The sequence below is a fragment of the Gekko japonicus genome, unplaced genomic scaffold, assembly GCF_001447785.1.
Source record: "Gekko japonicus isolate JY-2015 unplaced genomic scaffold, Gekko_japonicus_V1.1 scaffold2253, whole genome shotgun sequence".
Classification (NCBI taxonomy): Eukaryota; Metazoa; Chordata; class Lepidosauria; order Squamata; family Gekkonidae; genus Gekko; species Gekko japonicus.
In genome coordinates, this window is record NW_015174337.1 from 161206 (window position 1) to 183847 (window position 22642).

At 44.5% G+C, this 22642-nt stretch overlaps 1 protein-coding gene across 1 annotated transcript in view; it reads right to left on the reverse strand.

The window, feature by feature from the left end:
- PLPP4 (phospholipid phosphatase 4) overlaps positions 1 to 18426 on the reverse strand; it is a 108395-nt gene extending 89969 nt beyond the window's left edge. The window contains exons 1-2 of the mRNA XM_015424275.1: positions 18292 to 18426; positions 440 to 530 (exon numbers count right to left, since the gene is read on the reverse strand). Coding sequence (XP_015279761.1) covers positions 440 to 530; positions 18292 to 18426 — 226 coding nt within the window. The remainder of the gene's footprint in view (positions 1 to 439; positions 531 to 18291) is intronic.
- Between the last annotated feature and the right edge of the window lie 4216 nt (positions 18427 to 22642).

A 22642-nucleotide genomic window follows, 5' to 3' on the forward strand; every position in this document is an offset into this window, starting at 1 on the left:
TAAACTGTGAAAGCTCATGCTTATTATTTCATGGCACTCAGCTGGAAGAGTTTGATATGAACTTTTATGACTTAAAAAGTTTGGCAATCTTTGAAAAAGATCGATGGAGAGAATTTTTTCCTACTAACTTGAGCACACATGGACATTCCTGTTCTACTCCCCAAGGCAAAAACTCTGTTTATGACAATCCTCAACCTGCATATACGTTTCGACCACTCCTATCGCCTTTCCTTGCTTTTACTACTCGTACCAGTACTTTTTACTGTTAAGAAGCCATGGAGAACACAGATTTTCAGGAAGAATAAAAAGCTTTTGCTCTGTAACATACAAGAACGTAAGAACATTGGGCAGATCTCTTTTCAAAAAGAGAGAGAGAGAGATCCAAGTTCATGAAATGGTAATTTTTCAATTTTTAAAATCAATACGGCTCACAGCGTACCTAAAAAAGCTTCTTTAATTTCAGTCTTGTCTGTTCGTCGGATGATTTTCACCACAAAAATGACTGCCAGCGGAGTCAGGAATGAAATTGCCTATGAAAGATAATAAAGCATCACTTGTCACCACTGTTATCGCTCTATCAGTTCCAGTGAATTAATAATTTCCAGTTAGCTTCATTTAGGTGATCTGTCTGTATAATCTCTATTATGTTCCTGACTTCAAGCAAAGTTACACGATTAGTATCTGAAACTAAAGAGCAAATATATTTTCTAAAATAATCATACCCTTGCTTCTAAATTTTAACTAATATGCAAACTTTTGAAATAAAACCTGAGATTGAAAAGATGGCTCTTGCAAAGTTACAAATCATTACTATTGTATTTTCAAAAAGTTTCTGTCATACTGTTGTATTTATAAATGCTGTCGTATATTCCAAAAGTAGCCTTTCTGAATGTATGTGATTCTGTGTTCATACATATGGTTAAGTGTATGCACACAAACACACACCTCAAAGTATGACTGTCCTGTTTCAATTACATTCAGCGGTCTTTCCCATACATGTTCATGTTCATCTGCCCTTTCTGCCTTCAGAAGTTGCCTACTACAAGTACCATTTAACCTCTCCCAGATCCAAAAAGGAGTCTAGGGATTAGGAGTGAATGTCATTCAATATGAAACTGCAATTCATGTTTATGGTATTTTTCTCCACTGTCCCAAAGGGAAAACTCCTTTAAATGGTTCTGATGCTAAATTTTAAATTTGCAGTAATGTAAACAGTGGTTGAACACGCATGCTTCTAGACACCAATACATAAGAATACATTAGATGCCACTATATTAGAAACTTACGCTGCTTGGAGCAGTACTCTGGAGAGGCAACATCAAAATGTCCTAAATAAATTAACTCTATAGTCCAAGCACCCTGACCCTGAATGGCCCAGCCCAGCCCTATCTCCTCAGATCTCTGAAGCTAAGCAGGATTTGCCCTAGTTACTACTTGGATGTGAAACCCCTAAGGAAGTGCAGGGTTGCTACACAATGGCAAACCACTTCTGTTTTTTTTTTTCTTGCCTTGAAAACCCTATGGGGTCATCATACGTTGGCTGCAACTGGAGAACAATTTCCACCACTACAGTACAAGCACTATCCCTTCATGTTCCTAGCCTCACAGATTCAAAAAGCTTATGTGTCTCTGTGTTAACCTGGCACTGTGTGAGCACTGAGGAAAAGGGTCTGGTGCCATCTGGTAAGTCCCAAAATTTAAAGAAACAGCTCTCCAATTTGCATATGCATGAAAGCTTGGAAGTACATGAATGAACAGTAGAAGCCAAAAAGGATTTATGAGCTGCTTCCAGGGGATAATTTCTGGCCTTGCCAGCCCCTTCCAAAATCTTTAATGTATGTAGAGAACATTTTCCCCAAATTCTATAAAAAAACAAGATTTTAGTAGTCCTATAATGTAATTAAACTATTTTGCTTTAACAAAGTTTGAGTCCAGTGGTACCTTTAAGACCAACAAAGTTTTACTCTGGGTATAAGCTTTTGTGTGCACGCACACATCTTCAGATACTTTAGATTCTTCAGCGTGCACACAAAAGTTTACACCCAGAATAAAACTTTGTTGGTCTTAAAGGTTCCGCTGGACTCAAACTTTGTTCTGCTGCTTCAGACCAACATGGCTACCCACCTGAATCCATTCTGCTTTAAGGTTGCATATTAGTGTTTCATAATATTTTGAGCAAATTTTAACTTCAGTCTTGAATACTTTGCTTTACTTCAGATTCATTACACATGTTACCAACATCACTGGACATAGTCCTGGCATGGAGCACTCATCATGTGTAGTACCAGCCATCAGGCCTGGCAAAGACACCATCCACAGCAATGTCACTTTCCTTTCAGAAGTGGTAGTGCTTGTATGGGAAATATCTGCATCAGGTTCCACAATGACATGATGGCTGGTGCCACTTGGATACAGTGGAATATACTTCCAGTGATCTGTTTTCTCTATATGAGCAATTGGACTTTTCAAACCACACTGGAATCTTTTCTGTCCTGTGAAAAGTATTCATTGTAGTACAAGGAACTGGAGCTAGAAAGATAAAACAGCAACATCTAGGAATGTGCATACTGAAATTTCCAAGCTGTAAATGTACATTAAAATGCTTTTCAGGGTCATTCTGTGTACTTGTGGAATAAAGAATTGAATTATGGAACTTTTTGGCATTTGTGGGGTCTCTGTTGCTGTTTAACATTGCCTTAGAGTCAGCACAACATTTCCCCCCACAGGAAACAATGTGAACCAGGATGACACTTTGTTTAAAGGTCCTTTGTCCAATCCCCTTCAAATCTGAGAAGTCTTTAGGACAGAGGGAAGAATTATTACCCAGCAATTTTGGTGCTGTTTTTGCTACAAACACCCACCCCAGACCACCAGAACAATCCCCTATTTTCCCTATAGAAACACTGGAGACCAGAATGGTTGGGGGCACCTTATTCAGGGATCTGTGAAGTTGGGACTCCTTTGTCCAATCCACATCAAACGTAGGTGGGGGGTCTTGGTTCCCTAAAAGTTTGGTGCCATTTGCTCTAAAAACACCTGCTTCAGACCTGCCAGAAAAATCTCCTATTCCTCCATAGGAAACAATCCTTAAGTCTGGAAATCTCTCCTCCCACATACACACCCATGAAAATAAAACTGAACTGACATAGGGCTACTCAAAAAATCAAGATTATGGTATTGGTGATCTCCATTAAAACTCCAAATCTGAATTTTAACATTTTTTTCCCAAAATGCACACCTCTAGCAACCTCCCCCTCTATATGTACTTGGGTTCTCTTTAGCTCATAGACACACATACAGGGATCATTTGGGGCCAGAGCACGCTAGAGCACTGCTCCGGCAGCCCAGGAGCTGGCACAAATGGCAGTAGTGGCAAGCCCCGCCCCCAGCTCCCCGCGCAGAAGTGCTGTGGCCCGGGGGAGGCCTGAAGAGGCCCGTCTCCGGCCTCCCAGGGCCAGTGTTCCCTCTAAGCTGAGTTAGTGTGAGCTAGCTTACAATTTTCTAGCCTCCGGCTCACACGTTTTTGTCTTAGTTCAGGAAAGATGCCTACAGAGTAAACTAATTTATGCAGTAGCTCACAACTTTAATGCCAGTAGCTCACAGAGTAGAATTTTTGCTCACAAGACTCCACAGCTTAGAGGGATCATTGCCCGGGGCCCACGCCAGAGGGCTGCAGCCTGGGGAAGGCCTTGATCGTGATAAGTGAGGGATCTGCATGAGGGATCCATGGGGTGGGGGGGCTTGATGGGGGGTGGGAGAGCCTTCCTCCCTCTCTTTGCCCTCTTTCTTTCCCTGCTTTCCTTCTCTCCTTTCCTTTCCTTTTCTTCCTTTCTCTCTTTTTCTCCTTTCCTTCTCTCTCTTTCTTTCTTTCCCTCTTTCCCCTTTCTCTTTCTTTCCCTCTTTCCTTCTCTCTTTTTATCCCCTCTTTCCTTCCTTCTTTCCTTCTCTTTCTTTCCCTCTTTCCTTCCCTCTTTCCTCCTTCTGCGCCCCAACTCTAGTGAGAAGGGGTTTAAACTTTAAACCCCTTCTCTATTCGCTTCCCCCCTTCCTTGCAGGTTAGCTGGGGAAGGGAAGGGGAGGCTTTTGAAGATGCCTTCTCCCCCTTTTGCTTCCCCTTCTGACATCACTTCCAGTGATGTCAGGGGGAGTGGCATATGCTAATGAGCTATTATGGTAATAGCCTAGTAGCTCATTTGCATACCTTATGCTAATGAGCTCCTGCAGCTCTTTTTCTATGAAATGACCTCTGCACACATACATACTCACATGCACGGTTTGACTTCCTGTTCTGGCATGCACCTAAGTGATTGCAACATCAGGATCCATTTTTGCAGAACTATCTAATATGGACACTAAAGTAGAACGGCAAAACTAGTATGTATCACATTTGAAACATCATCAGAAGAAATTCCATTGTGCTGCACTCAACAGTTTGCAGCAAGTATATCAGAAAAGCTTTATTTCATAAATTGCTTTGGATAGGATTTCTTTCATTTCTGCTGATGAGCACAGCAAATCAAAATGCAAAGTGTTTTTTTTAAAAAAAACAATCACACTATTTTAATCATGATAATGAAGAGCTGCAGTGTTTGCTCTTTATTTTTAATAATAGGTGATGAAAAAAGGTGTCCAAGTGGTTACACTTGGCCAACACCTACAACGTTACTGTTCTAGCTTCACCCCAAAATGAGGCCACTGTCTGATTTACAGTCCAGAGGTCAGATAAATGGAAATATGCAAGGGGTCTGTCTGTTGTGAAATATGCCAGTGCCTACAGAGGCCATCAGTCTTATTGCAAGTTTCATTAAGGTAAGGTTAATGCCACCATTCATCACTTCTACTCATTTGTGCTGCTTTAACAGAAAGGATTGTTTCATATCTCCGATGAGATTTAGATAAAAAGTGCATATCCAAAATTGTGATTAGCCTTCCTTGGGTTGAACAGTACCTCCTTTAGAAGAACCAGGGCTCAGGTCTCTTATTCATTGTGGAAGTCTACCAATCTGGTGCTATTACATGGAGAAGATCATAATTTGGGAAACTCCGTAAGTTACAATACCTGTACAACAGTGTTTGCTTCAGCCAACATGAAATATGTGGAGCTCATATATGTTTCTGGTAAGTCTGAAAGGACCAGGATTTCCAGCATGCATGATTTCCCCATTTCTGTATTTTCTGCAGGAAACATCATCTAACCCCAGAGTTTACTACAACAATCATGATGACTGGGGCTGCCATCAGTGTCAAAAGGAAAGATACTGAAAGGGTCTCTATGCACTCCTAAGCGTTTTGCACTGCTATGATTTTTGGTTTCTATGCACTCCTATGAACATTAAGGCAGGATTCATAGTCCTGCAATCCTAAGTAGCTATATCCCATTTATCAAATTTTTCTCAGTAGGTTTGCAAATTTACAGAAGAATTCATTACTTAATAATGTTAGTAAATAGGGATGGGCACAAACTGGAAAATGCCATTTGTGTCAGTTCATGGTTCATGGCTGAATCACAAACCGAACTATGAACCAAACCAAGGTCCCTGCCACACGGCAGGAAAAAAACCGGGCGAAGTGGGGCTTTTAAAAGCCACACCAAAATAGAGACGCCACGGCGGGATCCCACAGATCCCCTGCGCCGTGGCACCGTTGCTACCCGGCACGATCAGATGCCAGGGAGGAAGCGACAGTCGGGAGAGGGAGGCTGCCGAACTGCGCATGTCTGAGCATGCGCAGTTTGGCCAGGAGCCGGGGATGCACCGGCGGAAAGACGTGCGCCGGCGATCCCACGGCCGGCATTGATGCGGCCTTTCGGAAAGAACCACCTTGGTAGGTGGTTCTTTTTTGCTGCGGGGTTTGGGCGGAAGGGGCGGATCGGGAACAGGTGCGCAATGCTTCCCAAATGTTGTGGTGGGATCGCGCCCATTTGCTGCGGCCCCGATCCGTCCCTCTGCCAGCCCAAAACCTCTCGTGTGACCGGGGCCCAAGAGATTCATTCATGAACTAAAGTGGTTTGTAGCCCCACAAACCCCATTGAAAGGGACTGCAGTCCCTCCTCAACGGGGTTTGCAGAAAGCCTGAAAAACAGCTGACCAGCCAGGAGAAGCCTAGTTCCCACCGCTCAGCTGTCTCAGGCTGTCTTGTCTCTCAGCTGTTTTGGGCTGACCAGGAGCCGAGGACTCCCTTTTGTTCAGCTGTTTTTGCAGCTTTCACAGGAAACGCGAAACTTTAAACCCCTGCTTTCTGCTCTACCCACAAATCTCCACAAACTGCTTTAAAAGTTTGTGGAAATTCATGATGGTAGACCCATCATGAACTTCGGTTCATGAAACATGAACCGGGCAACATTTGTGATGAATTTTGCTTCATGGATCAATTCGTGCTCATCCCTGCTAGTAAACACAGCTGCTGGAATTAGCAGGTGTGTTAATGTCTTAACAATTCTTTTGTTCATAGCAACAGCAGATGAAACATCACTCTTTGGTAGAGTTCTCCCACATTTCTAATAGAATAATTAGATGGCTGCTTTCTTTTTTCTTTTTTGCAACAAGAAGGCTTAGCATATCACTGTGAAAATGTTCTCACAGACACAAATTGAAAGATCATGGGGAAGATGTACTTACTCTGCCTCACTTTGACTGAGCGAACAAATGGGAAGTTAAATGTCTTGGGGTTTATGTGCAGTGATTTGACAACAATAGCTAATGCAGAGCTTCTGTGTGCCAGACCTGGCCCCCAGCTTAATTCCAGTCAGCTCACTATAGAAGAAACATTGAGGTTGTGATGTTTATCTACTTTTCTTCTTTGTTCTGCATTTCAGAAGCTGAAATGCATGCACCAACCCAGCACTGGTAACAGGCCAGTTTCTCCCAGGAGCTGATGCAACAATAGTGGTGTTAAACACAGCTAGCTATGGTCACCTAACACTAAGGCCAGCCCTGTACCCAACAACCGTATAAAAGTAGGAAAACATAATGGAATTGCAGGAGCTCAGACTACACTATGCTCTATATAAGTACACCACATGCAATTATAAATACCACGCTATGGGTGTGGTCACATGGTGGTTTTGATTGGGTTTCACGGCTGTTCCCTCTCGCATTTAAATTTGCTGATCAGACGGGCCAATCCGCCTCCTGCACCAAAGCGGGTTCACTTGCGCAATCCTCCCAGTTCTCTTCCGTGTTTTCCTGCACCGGGAAAATCAAGTACTTTCCGGGTACTTGTGCTTTGAATCCGCAATTTCGCCGATCTGGACAGCCAATCTCTTGCAATGATTGCGATTAGAGTCGTCTGACTGTCCTTTGCAATATGAGGTGTTCCCCCCCCCCCGCTTCTGCCTTTGAGCACATGAGCAATGATTGAATTCTACATTTAAACTTGCAAGCACACATCCCCCCCTTCCGATCTGCCTGTTGTTTGCAAGGCATGCCCCCGCTCGTTGGCTCCATGCTACCAGCCTCCGATCTTTCCCGTCTGTCCCCTCCTTGCAGTCTGCTCTCCCTTCTCTCCAGTCTCCAAGTGGTTAAAACCCTGGGTTGCCAGCAAAAGAAAGGGGGGGGGTGCATGGTAGAAATGGCTGGTCCTTTCACAGCTGTAGTAAATTTCTGGACAGAGTGAGAGAGAAGAGAGAGAACTGAGAGGAAGTGCCCACCTGCATTTGTGTGTGTGCGCCTGTTATATGAACTGTTGCTATGGACGGCACCACGCCTCTGAGGCTGCAGCTGCTTGAATGGCTGTTTTCACCTGTCCTTCTGGGCTTCTCCCCTCCCCTTCAAAAGCAGAGACTGGTGCAAAAATGCAGTAGCCTTATTTTGGAAAGACACTAAAAGTCCACAACAACATCATTGGCATGCTAAACTTTGGAAGTTCTATATAATGTCAAAAATAACAGAAAATGTAGATGGAAGAGATGTATACAAATCTTCTTTAGATCACGCTATGATTTGGTTCCCTATTGTGAATTATTTAATTGATCAGGGTGAAATCCCTACTCGTTAATGACTTAAATCTATGGTAAGATGTGAATGTCTCATTGATCTGAAAAATGTAACCTGATACTGTAACTTTGAATATGTAATACTCTTTTTAGCAACTCTAGCACTCTTTTCATGTATACTCCAACTTACCTGTTTTGTTAATTGCTATTTTTCTTTGCATTTATTAATAAAATGTTATTTTTTTTAAAAAACAGAGGCTGGTGGAAAAGACAACAGTAGGCAGACGGGAAGGAGGCATTATTTCTCCAGTGTCTGTACTGGAGGTGGGGAGGGGGAGAAGGACGACTGGGTTGGTTTGGGAGAAGCGACATAGAGCTTGTTCGCCTCGGCTCTGCAATTCTGGCCAAGGCACGAGTGAAGCTTCCTTCTGCCCCACCACCTCTTTGCAACTCCTGCCTTTGGTGTCTTTGTGTGTGTGTGTGGCCAAGTGGGGGCAGTGATTCAGCTGTGTTCATGTGCGCATGCACAAAGCAATTTTTTTTAAAAAACCTCTTGTGGCTGGACAGTGCCTGGAGTCTCATTGCATGATGCAAGCGGTTTGGGAAGGGATGTGTGATCATCCCAACCCGAAAAAAATATTCCCGGATCAAATTTATCATGGGAATAAATTGCGAGAAGCTTGCCGTGTGACCACAGCCTCAGTCATACATCTAAAATACTGTTGTGCAGATTTTATTAGCTATATGAGCTGACTGATGACTGCCCTTGATAGGAGATTTTTCCCCTTCCGGAATAATACTATAAAGTAACCCTAGATCTGCCTTAGAGGATTCCAGGTAATCTTCCAGGATGGCTTTCATGGGCAAAACTCCCCTTAGACAAAAGTGCACTCATTATTCATCCTGTCTAAACAGACGGAGTCAGACAAATCCTCTTTTGAAAACACCTACAGTTTGCTCTCTCATTATTTCAGGGAAAACTATCAGTAGATAAGATTTAATGTGTGTATGGGGAAATTATGTTTTCTTACTTCGGGGTTATTTCATTCCTTGATGGTATTTTCAATGGCTTTGGACTAGTTTGGACTGCTGAATTTGCCACCTTGCAATGGACATGGACAACTGGGTTTTCTTATTTTTGAAGAAGGAAAGGAAGCCATGTTTTTCTCCAGAAGAAAGCAGACACCAATTTATCAGAATAAAGAATGTGAAATGTTTCTCTTTATCTCCACCCTCCAACTGGCCTCCACTTCATACGACATATTTTTGTATTCAGGTACAATTCCAGAGTGGAATAAGAGGGAAGAAGAGAGATAAGTGCCATGTCAGTTATGTGCACATAATGGGATGGATCCAACAGCAATTTTCTGTCAGCAGAACAGGGAAGGGGGAGGATTTTCCTACTGCAGACACTCGTTCTGTTCCTGAGAGTCCCCTATCTCCCTGGAAAAGCACTGCAGAGAGTTTAGATAATCTGTTCTGCTTATAGAAGTACCTTTCATTAGTGGAAAATTATTGCTACATTGAAGCTCAAGTACTTATGGTGCTTTTACCCTCAAAATACATGAAAGTGGGAGTCTACTCCCTTTCTAATTTCTGTGCATGTACTTTAAAAAGGTAATGCGGCAGACATATCAGAAAACTATGGTTTCAGAGACTGAAGAAGGAGTACAGAAGTCCAGGTATTCCCCCAGATTCCCTCTTCCTTTCTTTTCTTCTCACTATTCTGCATTCACAGCAGACCATACTTAAAAATATTTACATCTCACCTTTCCTTTGGATTTATAACCAAAGCTGTGGAGTCTTGTGAGCAAAAATTCTACTTTGTGAGCTACTGGCATTAAAGTTGTGAGCAAGTGATTTGGCTACTGCATAAACTAGTCTGCTCTGGAGCCACCCTTCCTGAGCTAAGACAAAAATCTGTGAGCTGGGGGCTAAAAAACTGTGAGCTAGCTCACACTAACTCAGCTTAGAGGGAACACTATTTATAACTGCCCTGAGCCACAAACTGAAAACAAAGTATAACAGCACCCCCAATAACTCCCTCCTCCCCAAAATATCTGCAATCTACCTCCCACGAAAAGGCCCAGCAAATGAGAGAGGCTTGCAGTGGCCTCTAAACACTTCTAAAGATGATGTCCCCCCACATATATGGGAGCCCATTCTACAGGGTGTGAGGTACCGGGGGGGGGGGACATGAGAACCAGTCAATGTTAGGCAGGCTACACTGAGCAGGGCAACAGCCAGTAGGTGCCAGCCTGATGATCACACTTGGAGGAGTGGGGCATATGGGAAGATATGGTCTTGTTTGGAGCCAGTTTGGTTAGGAGCACGGACTCTGATCTGGGAGAACCAGGTTTGATCCTCACTCCTCCACATGCAGCTGCTGGAATGACCTTGGGTCAGTCACAGTTCTCTCAAAGCTGTTCTGGAAAGTGCAGTTCTTGAGAGAGCTCTCTCAGCCCCACCTACCTCACAGGGTGTCTGTTGTAGGGAAGGGAAGGGAAAGGAGATTGTAAGGCGCTCTGAGACTCCTTTGGGTAGTGAAGGGCAGGGTATAAATCCAATCTCTTTTCTTCTTGTAAGCCAAAGTTCCTTCTCTTTTATCCAGACCAGAATTGAACTAGAACAGAGGTCCTTCAGTGGCTATTAGCCACAAGGTATAGATAGGAACTCTCAGTCTGGGGCAAGTGATGCACTGTATTCTTGGTGCTCGCGGGGGGGGGCAACAGTGGGAGGGCTTCTAGTTTCCTGGCCCCACTGATGTACCTCCTGATGGCACCTGGTATTTTTGGCCACTGTGTGAGAGAATGTTGGACTGGATGAGCCATTGGCCTGATCTAACATTGGCTTCTCTTATGTTCTTAGAATTTGGAATCCTGATTTGCAAGGTAAAAGCCAAAACAGTTTATGATTCAGATATAATGATAAAGCATATCATGCTATGTGAACAGAAAAGTGTCTAATTGTTGAGCTGAATGCAAGGGTAAGAGAAAGGGACAAAGGAGAGGAAACCAAAGAATCCTTAAGGTTTTCTGTGCTAGTATCTCCTCAACTGCATCTATGCCTCATGAAGGGTTAAGGAACTTCATTCATCTTCAGAAAGAATCAATAAAAGACCACAGTTTAATTTATGAGGGTTATTTAATCCATACCAAACTGTAGGTAGACAATATGTTAAATGCAAGACTCGATACCCTGTGGCCATGAAACCTCAGATGGGTTCCCTCTAAGATGAGTTAGTGTGAGCTAGCTCACAGTTTTTTAGCCTCCAACCCACACATTTTTGTCTTAGCTCAGGAAAGATGGCTCCAGAACAAACTAATTTTTTAATAAGATTTTATTGATTTTTCCAATACTACGGCTCATGGGGAAGGGATACTAATACCCTATCTCTAAATCTAATGGAAACAGGGATTGGAACACTAATACAATGAAATTACTGGAATTGGGGACGGGACACTAAAATCTTAACTCTACATGTTCTAATAGGGAGAGGAGAGGGAGAACTAACAGGGTGACATGATCTGAATTACATAGATATGTAGCTCTGTCACCTAGTATTACAAGATTGTTGTTTTATATAAATGTTATACACAAAGATAATAAGAGTTTGCTTTAGTTGACTATTTTGCAACAACTGCAATATAAATGATCATCTTAATTTTAGAGTCTTTTCTTCTTGCATTTCTTTGATCTTTGGGGTTTGGGAGCGGCTTCTCCTTTCTCTGATTCCGATGTCTCTGAAGAGTTGAAAGAGTTGAAACCAGTGCTTGATGAATCCTGTGAATAGGATTCTCCTTCATCTTCTTCTTCCTCCACATTAGTTTTTGTCTTCTTTTCTTTCGTACTTTGCGTTGGGTTTAAATATTGGTCCATAAATTTTTTTGCTTTAGGAACAGAGTCAATCTTAATTCTTTTATCCTCATATTTAAAACTCAGTCCTTCAGGGAATGCCCATCGGTAGGGTATTCCCTTTTTTTGTAGCGCAAGAGTGAATTCCCTATAAAATTTCCTCCACTTCCTAATTTCAAAGGGAATATCCTTTAAGATTTTTATCTCCTCATTCTTTATTTTCAAGGATTTCCCCTGTGCAGATTTCAGTGCCAGGTCTCTGGTAGATTGCTTCATGAATTTCAAACGTATTTCTCTCAGGAGTTTATTTTTCTTTATAAAGTCTGGATAAGTTCTGTAAGCCCAGTCCATCTCCTTCAGTAGTTCTTCTTGTTTATAATCCATTAATGGTGCAAGAACTTCTGCTATAAGCTCTAAGTCTTCGTTCTTATCTTCAGGGATCCCCTGGAGCTGTATTAGCTGTGTTTTGTCGGATGATCTTTCTTTCTCCGCTTCATCCACTCTTTTGTTAATACTCTGTCTGTTTTTCCATTTTTTTAGCATCTTTTCAGTTGCTGAGATTCTTTTGTCCATTTGAGTCAATTGCTTCTAAACATTGTCTATTTTGCTGTTGAGGTTAGTCATCTGTTCAATTAGAGGGCACAGTGCATTCGCTAACAGTGTAGATATATCTGCAGTTACTTCCTGGTTCTGGGAGGAATTCGTTGGTTGATTATTTCCAGTCAATGTTTTTTTCTCCAGCATCACCCTCCGCCCTCTCGCAGCCATAATATCAACAAGTAAGTTTTCCAAAACAAGATAAATAAGCTATTTTAATCAACTTTGTATCCTCTTGCAGCTTTTGAGTTTGCTTAAATTCTTATGCACTTGGTTTTGCTTAAAGTCTTTTAAACTGCTTTGATTTAGTGTGGGGGGGAAATCTTGAGTTTCCCCTCCACCCTTGTTTTGCACTTAGGCGCTTCTAATCACTACCAAGGTTCTTATAGTCGCTTTATTTCGCCTGAGCATTGCTTAACTCACGATTTGCAGCCTTGGAGATCTTTAGAAGCATTTTTTAAAGTTTTGATCGTGTCCGCTTGTCCGGCAGTCGTCTCTGGGCGCCATACTGGCTCTACAGCAATGGTACCTTTCGGGGAAAAGGTGAGCCTCAATTTCTTGGCCATCGCCTTGGAAGAGGCTCTCCTCAGCTCCCCAGGCTGAGGGTCTCCTACAGAGACCCTGGGAGAGTCTGAAACGATCTCGGACTCTTCCCGTCAGCCAAGTCTCGGCACACCCCCATCAGAGCGAGATGGGGAGTGACCGAGCAGCGAAACGCTTAAACCGGAAGCTCCAGCTCACACATTTTTGTCTTAGCTCAGGAAAGATGGCTCCAGAACAAACTAATTTATGCAGTAGCCAAATCACTCACTCACAACTTTAATGCCAGTAGCTCACAAAGTAGATTTTTTGCTCACGAGACTCCACAGCTTAGAGGGAGCATTGGTTCAGACCCCCACCTGCAGGGTTGCAAACCCAGACAGAACTATTTATTTTTTATTTTTTATTTCTTTCAGCTTACTACCCCACTCTAGCTTCCTAAGGGGTCTCTGAGCGGCTACAGTTACTCCTTTATCCCTAACCTATGGCCACAATTATTGGGGGTGGGGACAATCCCTACCGGCACCCAGTGGAGGGGTTTTCCTCCCAGGTCGGCTACGTTGACTTTCGGCATCACTCGGCTTCTGGCTCCTTTCTGGCAGTCTTTCAGTGTCGGATCGGTCGGGCCCTTCTGTCACGTGGCATGCTCCAGCGCGGCCTTGGCTCAGTCCTCACGGCTCTGCCCCGCCTGTGCCATCCACGCTCGCATGTTGTCCTGGCTCCGCCTCTCCGCCGACGTCTGTTCCGCCTCCGATGTGCCCGGACGCCATATTCGCCTCTCGCCGCTTGCCGCTTTTGCCTTCCACCGAGCTCCGACACTCCAACGGCCCCCACAGCGGGGGAGGGTGCCCCCTACCTTCTAAGGTAGGTTCCCATTTATCTACTTGCGCATTTTTGATGTTAGTTGGCGCTTTCGAACCACTGGGTTAGTGGGAGCTGGGACAAGGGCCAGGTGCTCACTCTGGCCGTGGCGGGTCTCGAACAGCTGTAAACTACAAGTTTTTGCTTCCTTGTGGAAGAACCTCCTGCTAGTATACATATGTCAGGAGGAAGGGTGACACGCCTCCTGCATCTCTTGGTATACATCATGGAAGGAACAGCAAGACAGTCAGGGATAATCATTCTATCGTCCATGGCTCTGATCCCTGGGCTTGTTACTAACTATGGTATACTTCCTGATGCTCAGCTTGTGTTTTCTGTCCCCAGTTCTCTTTGTTTGCTACCCACAGTCCTGGCATTGGCAACTCTAGGTCCTCTTCTTTCGCCATACAGCTCTGAATGTGATGCCACATGACTTCCTGGCACATGCTTGAAATTCAGTGGGTCCTATGCTACCATCTGGGGTAGAGTCTGGAAAGTTTGAAGACCACAGAAACATAACAGCCAGTGCTAAGTTCAAATCATCTTTACATGGACCATAGCTAATAAATTTGTTGCATGGACATCTGGTTTTCCGGCAAGGTTGTTTACCATATTCAGTGTGGAGCTGCCTACAGTAAAGGGTGTTTCCAGACACCACTTGTTTATCCTAATTTGCTGCAAACTGACTTCGCAACAGTTCCAATTCATGAAGTTCATGAAAGAAAGCAAGAAGCCAGATGGCAGTCTAGTGCAATCCCTGTTTGGATCGCATATCTACCATCTGTACTAGGAAAAGAATAGAATGTTAGTCTATACAGCTCCTTAGTCTAACTTCCTCAAGGTTGGGGAGGAAAGGGATGGAAAAGGCATGAGATGCAGCAATTCTGCTGAAGTTAAAAAGGTCACTGCCCTAGTGAGAGACCTCCTGAGAAGCTTATGTAAATGGCCTTTAGCTCACAAATGGGGGGGCAGGATATAAATAATAATTTTAAAAACTGATGTTAGGCAAAGCATGCCAGGGAGGACTACAGAAACCCCATTTTATTTATAGCCTTTTCACTAGGCCAATCTCAGGACTGGTAACCCTACTGATGCAATAGTATACTCAGCAATTTCTAAAGAGTAAACTTGAATGAACCAGAACTTGATATTACTTAGAGCTGGGCACCCCAACCTTTTGTAGTCTGCAGGCGCATTTGGAATGCTGATAGAAGGTGGTGGGCGCAACCACAAAATGGCTTCCACGGGAGGTGGAGCCAACCATAAAACGGCTAACATCAGAGGCAGCGCCAACTACAAAAAGTCAGGGAGTGAGGTTATGCATAACTCTTCAGCATTTCAGACAGAATCTCTGTTTAACAGAATGTCTTTTAAAATTAACATGTTTAAAACAGTTTCTTGCATACACACGAAATAAGTGTACATCTGCTAGCTAAGAAACCCTCATCTGGCTGCATCTGTTTTAGGGTTCCCAAGTCCGTTTCGCTCCACAGCGGTGGGATCCCGGATGGCGTCTTGAGCGCGCATGCGCAAAGAGCGTGCGCGCCGCATGCATGTCAGCTGGAGGTGACGTGATGACGCCAGGCACGCTGGGGGTGGGACCACAGCCATCTGAGGGGAAACCATAGAGTTTTCCCCTCAGATGGCTGTGGCCCCGCCCCCCGTGTGCCCGGCGTCATCCAGTCACCTCTGGCTGATGTGCACGCCGGGATGGGGTTCCCCCCGGGGCCCGATTCCACGGTGGCAGAAATTGGGCCTCCAAAGTGGGGGGTTATCCGCCCCCCGGGGGGACTTGGCAGCCCTAATCTGTTTTCATTTTGTAGGCATCTAACACACTTATGCAAAAGGGAAAAAAATGTTTCTTCTGGCTTCTCTTAGATTTAGATGAGCCCTTCTCTCCCGGACATTTTCAGCTTGTGCTATTTCTTTTAACAATGGCAGTTGGTGCGGAAAGGCTGGTTGGACCTCACTGCATATGTGATATGTACAGAAAGAGAGAGATTATGGTCAGGTTCTGATAGGAACATAAATGATTTCTAAAGAGTTACCAAAATACATATTACAATGTATTACCAAAACTCAAAATATATTGCTTAAAATAAACATGAACAAAATATTAAAACACCACACTAAAGCCCCACATAGTCTTTAACAACACAAAACCAATCAATAAGCAAAACTGAGTGAAACAAGAATAGTCTTAATTCACATGTAAATCTAAGGACTGCAAGCAGATCTCCTTTTAAAAGACTCCCCTCTTTTTTCTCCCTTCACTATAATCGGATGTCAGCAGTATGAAATTCGCTCCCACACACACATACACACACACACACACCTCACACATAAAAAACCACAACAAGGCCATCAGTCCTGTTGTGGTGCTCAGGACAAGGAAAGAAAAGAACTTTACATATATGCACCTCATTCTGGACAGACAGAGAGCTTTACTCAAGCGGCCAGTGTGCTTTTATCCCAGGGGCTGCTGCTTGGGACTGAAAGTAGCCAGGTGGCTTCAGGGAGGGGGTAGTTCTTTACTCCTCCGCGACTTCAAATCAGCCAGCCTGCTTTTGTCCCTGGAGCTGCTGCTTGGGATGGAAAGTAGCCAGCTGGCTGGGGGGACTTTGGGGAGGGTGTTGCCCCCATATTCAAACCAGCCAGCCAGCCATCTTTCCTCCCAGGTGCTGGAGAGAAGGGCTTTATCCCCCACACACCCAGGACAGCCAGCCTGCTTTCCTCCTAGGCACTGCTGCTTCAGATGGAAAGTAGCTGGCTGGCTGGCTGGGACAGGAAGCGAAGAGCTTTCCTTCTTCCCCCCTTCAAGCCAGCCAGTCTGCTTTTGTGCTGGGCGCTGCTGCATGGGATGGAAGGGAACTGGATGGTGGGGGCAGAGCAGGAATAGGACAATGCCAGCAGGTTTGAGAAGGAATGACAGGCCATCTTGTTCTCCCCGGCTGCAGCAGAACCACTTAGGGGGCAGGCTTGGAGTGGGAAGAGGGGCCTTTGTCTGCCTTCCCACACAGTCCAGCCAGCTTATTTTTGTCCTGGGCTGTGTCAGCAATGCTGGGGACAAGTGCCAGCTGGCAGGTATCGGCAGGCTTTTTTAATTCCTTCACCGATTCAGGCTGGTGGGCTTTTTCTGGTACTGCATTGTAGAATGCCCACAACCAGAGCAAAAGTAGCCCAAAAAATGAGCTTCACAGTAGAAAACCAGCAAAAACAAGAACTGTGAAACTAATATCAAAATACCATCCTTATATTATTTTCTTATATATCTAAGTAATCCAATTACAAATTATGTAGACTGTTCACTTATATATCTAAGTAATCCAGTTATAAACTGTACAGGCAAGTGACTATTGTAACAACAGAGACTTAAACAGAGGATAGTAACTCTGGAGTAGTGAGCAAACCCTAATTAGTTTTTTCTGCAGGTGAATGCTACTCCTCCAAAACAATGACTCTGAAGTAAACACTTTCAGAAATACAATTCCATATAGTAAAGGTAAAGGTTCCCTTGCTCGAAAGCCAGTCGAATCCGACTCTAGGGTTGCGGTGCTCATCTCCGTTTCAAAGCCGAAGAGCCAGCGCTGTCCGAAGACGTTTCCGTGGTCATGTGGCCGGCATGACTAAACACCAAGCCGCACGGAACGCTGTTACCTTCCCACCGAAGTGGTACCTATTTATCTACTTGCAATTTCTTGCTTTCGAACTGCTAGGTTGGCAGGAGCTGGAACTAGAGACAGGAGCTCACCCTGTCTTGCAGCACCCGGGTCTTGAACCGCTGAACTACTGACCTTCCACAGCCTGCAGTTCAGCGTCTTAACCACTTGAGCCACCGCAGCTCCACAATTCCATATATACATCCGCAAATTAGCCCACCAATATATTTGTAGCTTTTGCTGGTTTCTTTTCCTCTTTCCCCAACTTGTGAGCCAGCCTAATATCTCCATGTTTCACTTCAAAGCTTTCTCAAGGTTTAAAGAAAGATTGCTTCAAAAGTGGATATTCTATCAGTTGAGTATCAGGACCTAGTCCTCTGGATTGCGCTGTGGCAGTGGGCTCTTCTCTTATCTCCCCCCACCCCAGGCTGAACAAGTGGAAAGGGAGGATAACAGACAAAGCCTGGGGCTGCTTATACTCAGAAGTGAAGATCTGTGCGCTATGGCTGCTGCAGCCACTGAAACATTGGGGTTTTTTTTCAAACTGCAGAGCCAATCAGAACTCTCTTGGACAATATGAAGCCCTGCTGGGCACAAGACCCGCTCCTGTGTCAGGCACCAGGGTGCCTGTGGACTACATGTCGGGAGACCCTGGTTTAGAGGAATGGCATACAGACCAATGTGCAAACTCCTGTTCAACTCAATAATACCACATCAGCTTTTATATGCAGCTGAGAGTCGTTCTGCCCCCCAACAACGACTTATCTCTGTCTTCATATTAGCTAGCATACAGCCAAGTGAGCCTCATACAGTCTTTCAAACAATCATGAAATCTCTAGTACTTACAAACATGAGGCGTGTAGGTATGTTGTCAGATTCTACCAAAGGATTTTTATAGAGCCAGATCTCTTCTGGCTGAATAACTCTCTGGAATGGATCCAAAAATTCTGTAAAACTAAAACAAAGTAATAAAGATAACATTGTTTTATCATATACCAAGAAAAAGAAATCTCAAAAAGTGTATCATAGGAGAATCCCCGTTGCCACAAGTAAATACAGGAGTTTGAATGCCCTACCTCCAAGGGTAACACCCAAAAGATTTATTTGTTTCACTTTCTACCTTTTCCCACCTCAAGACCACAGGATTAATTACATACCAACACCTTCTACAAATACACATTCAAGCAAAACCCAACTATGGTACGTTTAAAATCACCAGTTCCTTCTGCCAAATGGCTCACTGTCTAAAATGAGGGATTTTACTCCACAATGAACATGATAGTAACATAAATGAAAGTAACTGGACAACATACTTGGCCACTGCACAATAATAGTAACTATTTTTAACAATGCAAAGCAGCTTCTCAATGGCATCCATAACTGTTGGGTGTTACAAGTCAAAACACTTCAGTATTTACAGGATTAATGATGTTTGTTATGATCAACAGGAAGTCACATGTTTGTTTGTAACCAATCTGTTTAGACAATAGAATGCCCGGGAGCTTTGGAGCTAACTTGCTAGTCTGATTGGAAAACAATGTGTCAAGTATTTAGCATATTGGCGTCTTTTTACTCTCTTTGTTCTGACTAAGGAAGAAGACGCCAGCCATTCCCATTTTACCTTTTAGCTGTAAGGATGTAGCCATATTAGCTCTTTGTTATTTTATATCCTGTGTACCTTTTTCCCATGTTAGATTTATAGTAAACTTTTATATTTTAATACACACCATGGACTCAGTCTCTTAATACTTACTCTGCTGACTTACTCAAAAAGAATCCCAACAATAACACATAAATTGTTCCTGATAAATGTGTTTAAGAGAATCCACATTTTTCATAACACATGCAAAAATATGCAATTTGGTGACTCAGTATTAAAAGCCACAAATGGACATATCTTAACCCCATTGTTAAGAATTGTCAAGTTTGTTTTTGAACATCAGCATTCCGCTCACATCAAAATGGTCCACATACACAAGTCTACAGGAAGTACAGTTTCTACCCCAGCAGAGTGCATTTAAACAAAAGTTCAGTTCAAACTGTGGGTGAAAACAGGGTGATGGGAGTTGGAATTACTACAACAATTATTTGTTCCCCAAATAATCTCTACCTTGATGCTATGCAACTCTTCTGATTTGTGTTTGTATTTGGTGAAACACACATTGTAAGTCTGCGGTACAAACTAATCTATGTTTGATTCCATGCAGTAATTTAGATGTACTTAATCTTATCCTTGACCACTGACACATTAATGTTATACCACTCTTAACTCAATCCAGAACCAGGCCTCGGATCGGGCCGGAGCACACCGGTACATCGCTCCGGGAGAGCAGCACGGGGGGCCAGTCACATGGCGAAGCCCCGCCCCTTCTTCCGGCCGCTCTCTGATTCCAGCCTCATTCTGTTCCAGAACGAGGAAGAAGCAGGAGGGTAAGTCGGCTTCTTCCCCCCGTCTCTGCCTGCCACACATCCCGGAAAAATCTCTTTCCCCCCCCCCCCATCTCTGCCTGGCCGAGGCTGTTCTCGTGGCAGCTGCAATGCCCGCGGGGGGGGGGGACCTTCTCCTGCTTCCCTGAGCCCCGAGGTGGTGGCCCTGGACTAGAGGATGGTAGGGAGTTATTTTCTGTTGCCCCAGAAGGTCAGACCAGAACCAATGGGTCAAAATTAAATCAGAAGAGCTTTTGGCTAAACATTTGGAAGAATTTCCTGACAGAGTGGTTCCTCAGTGGAACAGGCTTCCTTGGGAAGTGGTGGGCTCTCCTTATTTGGAGGTTTTCAAACAGAGGCTAGATAACCATCTGAAAGCATTGCTGATTCTGTGAACTTAGGCAGATCATGAAAGGGAGGGCAGGAAGGGTTTTGCATCAGTGCTTAGTTCTCATGGCCCTTTCTTACATTCCCACGGAAATGCTGATTGCCACTTTGGGGTCAGGAAGCAATTTTTCTTCAGGCCAGTTTGGCTGGAGACTGGAGGTTTTTTTGTCATGTTCGGGGTGTGGAACCGCAGTCACTGGGGGTATGGAGGGAGGTATTTGTGAATTTCCTGCATTGTGCAGGGGGTTGGACTAGATGACCCTGGAGGTCCCTTCCAACTCTATGATTCTGTTCCTTGAAAGTCTCCCCCCAAATACTAGCCAGGGCCCTGCCTGTTTAGCTTCCAAGATCTCATGATTCTGTTGTTTGATGTTTCTTCACAAAAGCCTTTGCTTTTTGTACAGAGTCAATCTTCTGTTCCTTATCTTTGTAGTTGAAGGTAAGTCCTTTCAGAAATATCCATCTGTAGGGAATGGATTGGTTGCTTAAAAAAGAAGTTCAATTTTTATATTGTCTCCTCCGCTTTCATATTTCAAATGGAATGTCTTTTGGTATTTGGATTTCTTCATCTTGGATTTTCAGGATCATCCCATTAGTAGCTTTTAAGATGGTGTCTCTCATTGATCTCTTGGAGAACTTAACAAATACTTCACCAGGCAGTTTATTTTTCTTAATGAAATCTGGGTAGGTTCGATAAACCATATCCATATCGCTTTGTATCAGTTCCACTTTCAAATCTGTCACTGGTGCCAATGTTTCACTTAATATCTCTTTTAAGTTCTCCCCTTTTTGTTCTGGGATACCCTGGAACCTCAAATGATTTCTCCATTTGAAGTTGTAATAGCTGCTCCTTGTCATACATCCACTCTTTTTCTACCACCTCCAGTCTCTGGTTTATTAAATTCGTCTTCAATTTGTACAACCATTTTATAAGTTTCTTCTGTCTTGGTAGTTGTTTCTTTCAGCTGTTTCTGAAGACCATCAAATTTACTGTTGAGATTAGTTATCTGGTCCAGCAGAGGGCACAAAGCCATAGTTAACATGTTTGGGAAGTCAGCAGGCACTTCTGGCTTGTGTCTCGCTGACTGTGAGCTGGCAATTCCTGGAGAAGGAATCTCTTTGGTGCCATTTTATCTCCTCATAGAAACATTGTTTATATAATAAAAAGTTCGTTTGGACACTCTGAAGATCTGTTTATTTAATTACACTCTGAGCTGGTCTACACTGACTTTGGCTATGTTGATTTTCAGCATCAACCGGCTCTCTGCCCTTCATTTTATACACCACGATTTTTCCATGGGGGAGGGAATTCCCCACTCCTCCTCCCCTACCGATTCAAATTAGGGCTTTCGGGCAGTTGATTGCTTCTCCGCTTAGTTAGTTAAAGACGCTCAAACTCACAGTTCATCCCGACGTTTGCTTCAGGGGCTGGGTGAGAGCAACAAAGTGCTAGATCTCTTGCTCGCTTTCTCCGTTATGTGCCTCTATGTCCATGATTGTCTTGCAGCAGTGGGACCTATAGGAGCAAAGGGGAGGCTCAATTCTTCAGCTGCTGCCTTAGAAGAGGCACCCCCACACACCCCAGGCTATGAGCTCCCTACAAGGGCTCTCGGGGGGGCAGAATCGTCTGGAACCCCTCCCATCCATGGCGATAACAGGGCGCTCACATCAGAGCGAGATTGAAAAGTACTCGAAACGTGGAGTGATTCAGCAAAGAGTACTTTATTAGTGAAGAACAAAGACAAGAAACCCCGGCACGCAGGCCGGTATATATGCTCAGAAACCCACCACCAAAACACACCCCCTAGTGACCCTATAGGTTATTTACAGTGGCCGAGAGTCCCATTGGCTCTCGGCCGTGGACCTGGCCCTCTGGTTGGTGCGGGCTAGGATCCGCTCCGCTATTGTTCTGCAGGGACGAAGCTCTGGGCTTGTGCTTGACTGCATGGCCCAACGGTCGCGCACGTGGTAATGGCGGATACATTACACCCCTCCCCCCATAGTCCAGGCTACCCGCACACAAAGTCTTGTAGGTGTGTTGGGGGTTTCCGAGTCCTTGTGGAGCGGCGTGGTTCCGGGGCGCCTGTCGGATGTACCTCGGGAGCCCGGGGCGGGGAGGTTGGTTGTGGCGTTGGTAGTGGCAGCTCCGGAGGCTCTGGGTTGGCCTGGACAGGGACGGAGTCTGGGACCTGTTGCGCTGGCTCGGTGGCTGACTCTTCGCCTGGCTCGGTGGGCTCCAGGTCCACGGGATCGTCCGAGAGGACCCGGCGCCGCAGCTGGTCGATGTGGCGGTGGAGCAGTTGGCCATCCTCACAGGATACCTCGTATGATCGAGGTCCTCGCACCCGTACTACTCGCGCTGGAATCCAGGGTGGGCCCTGGG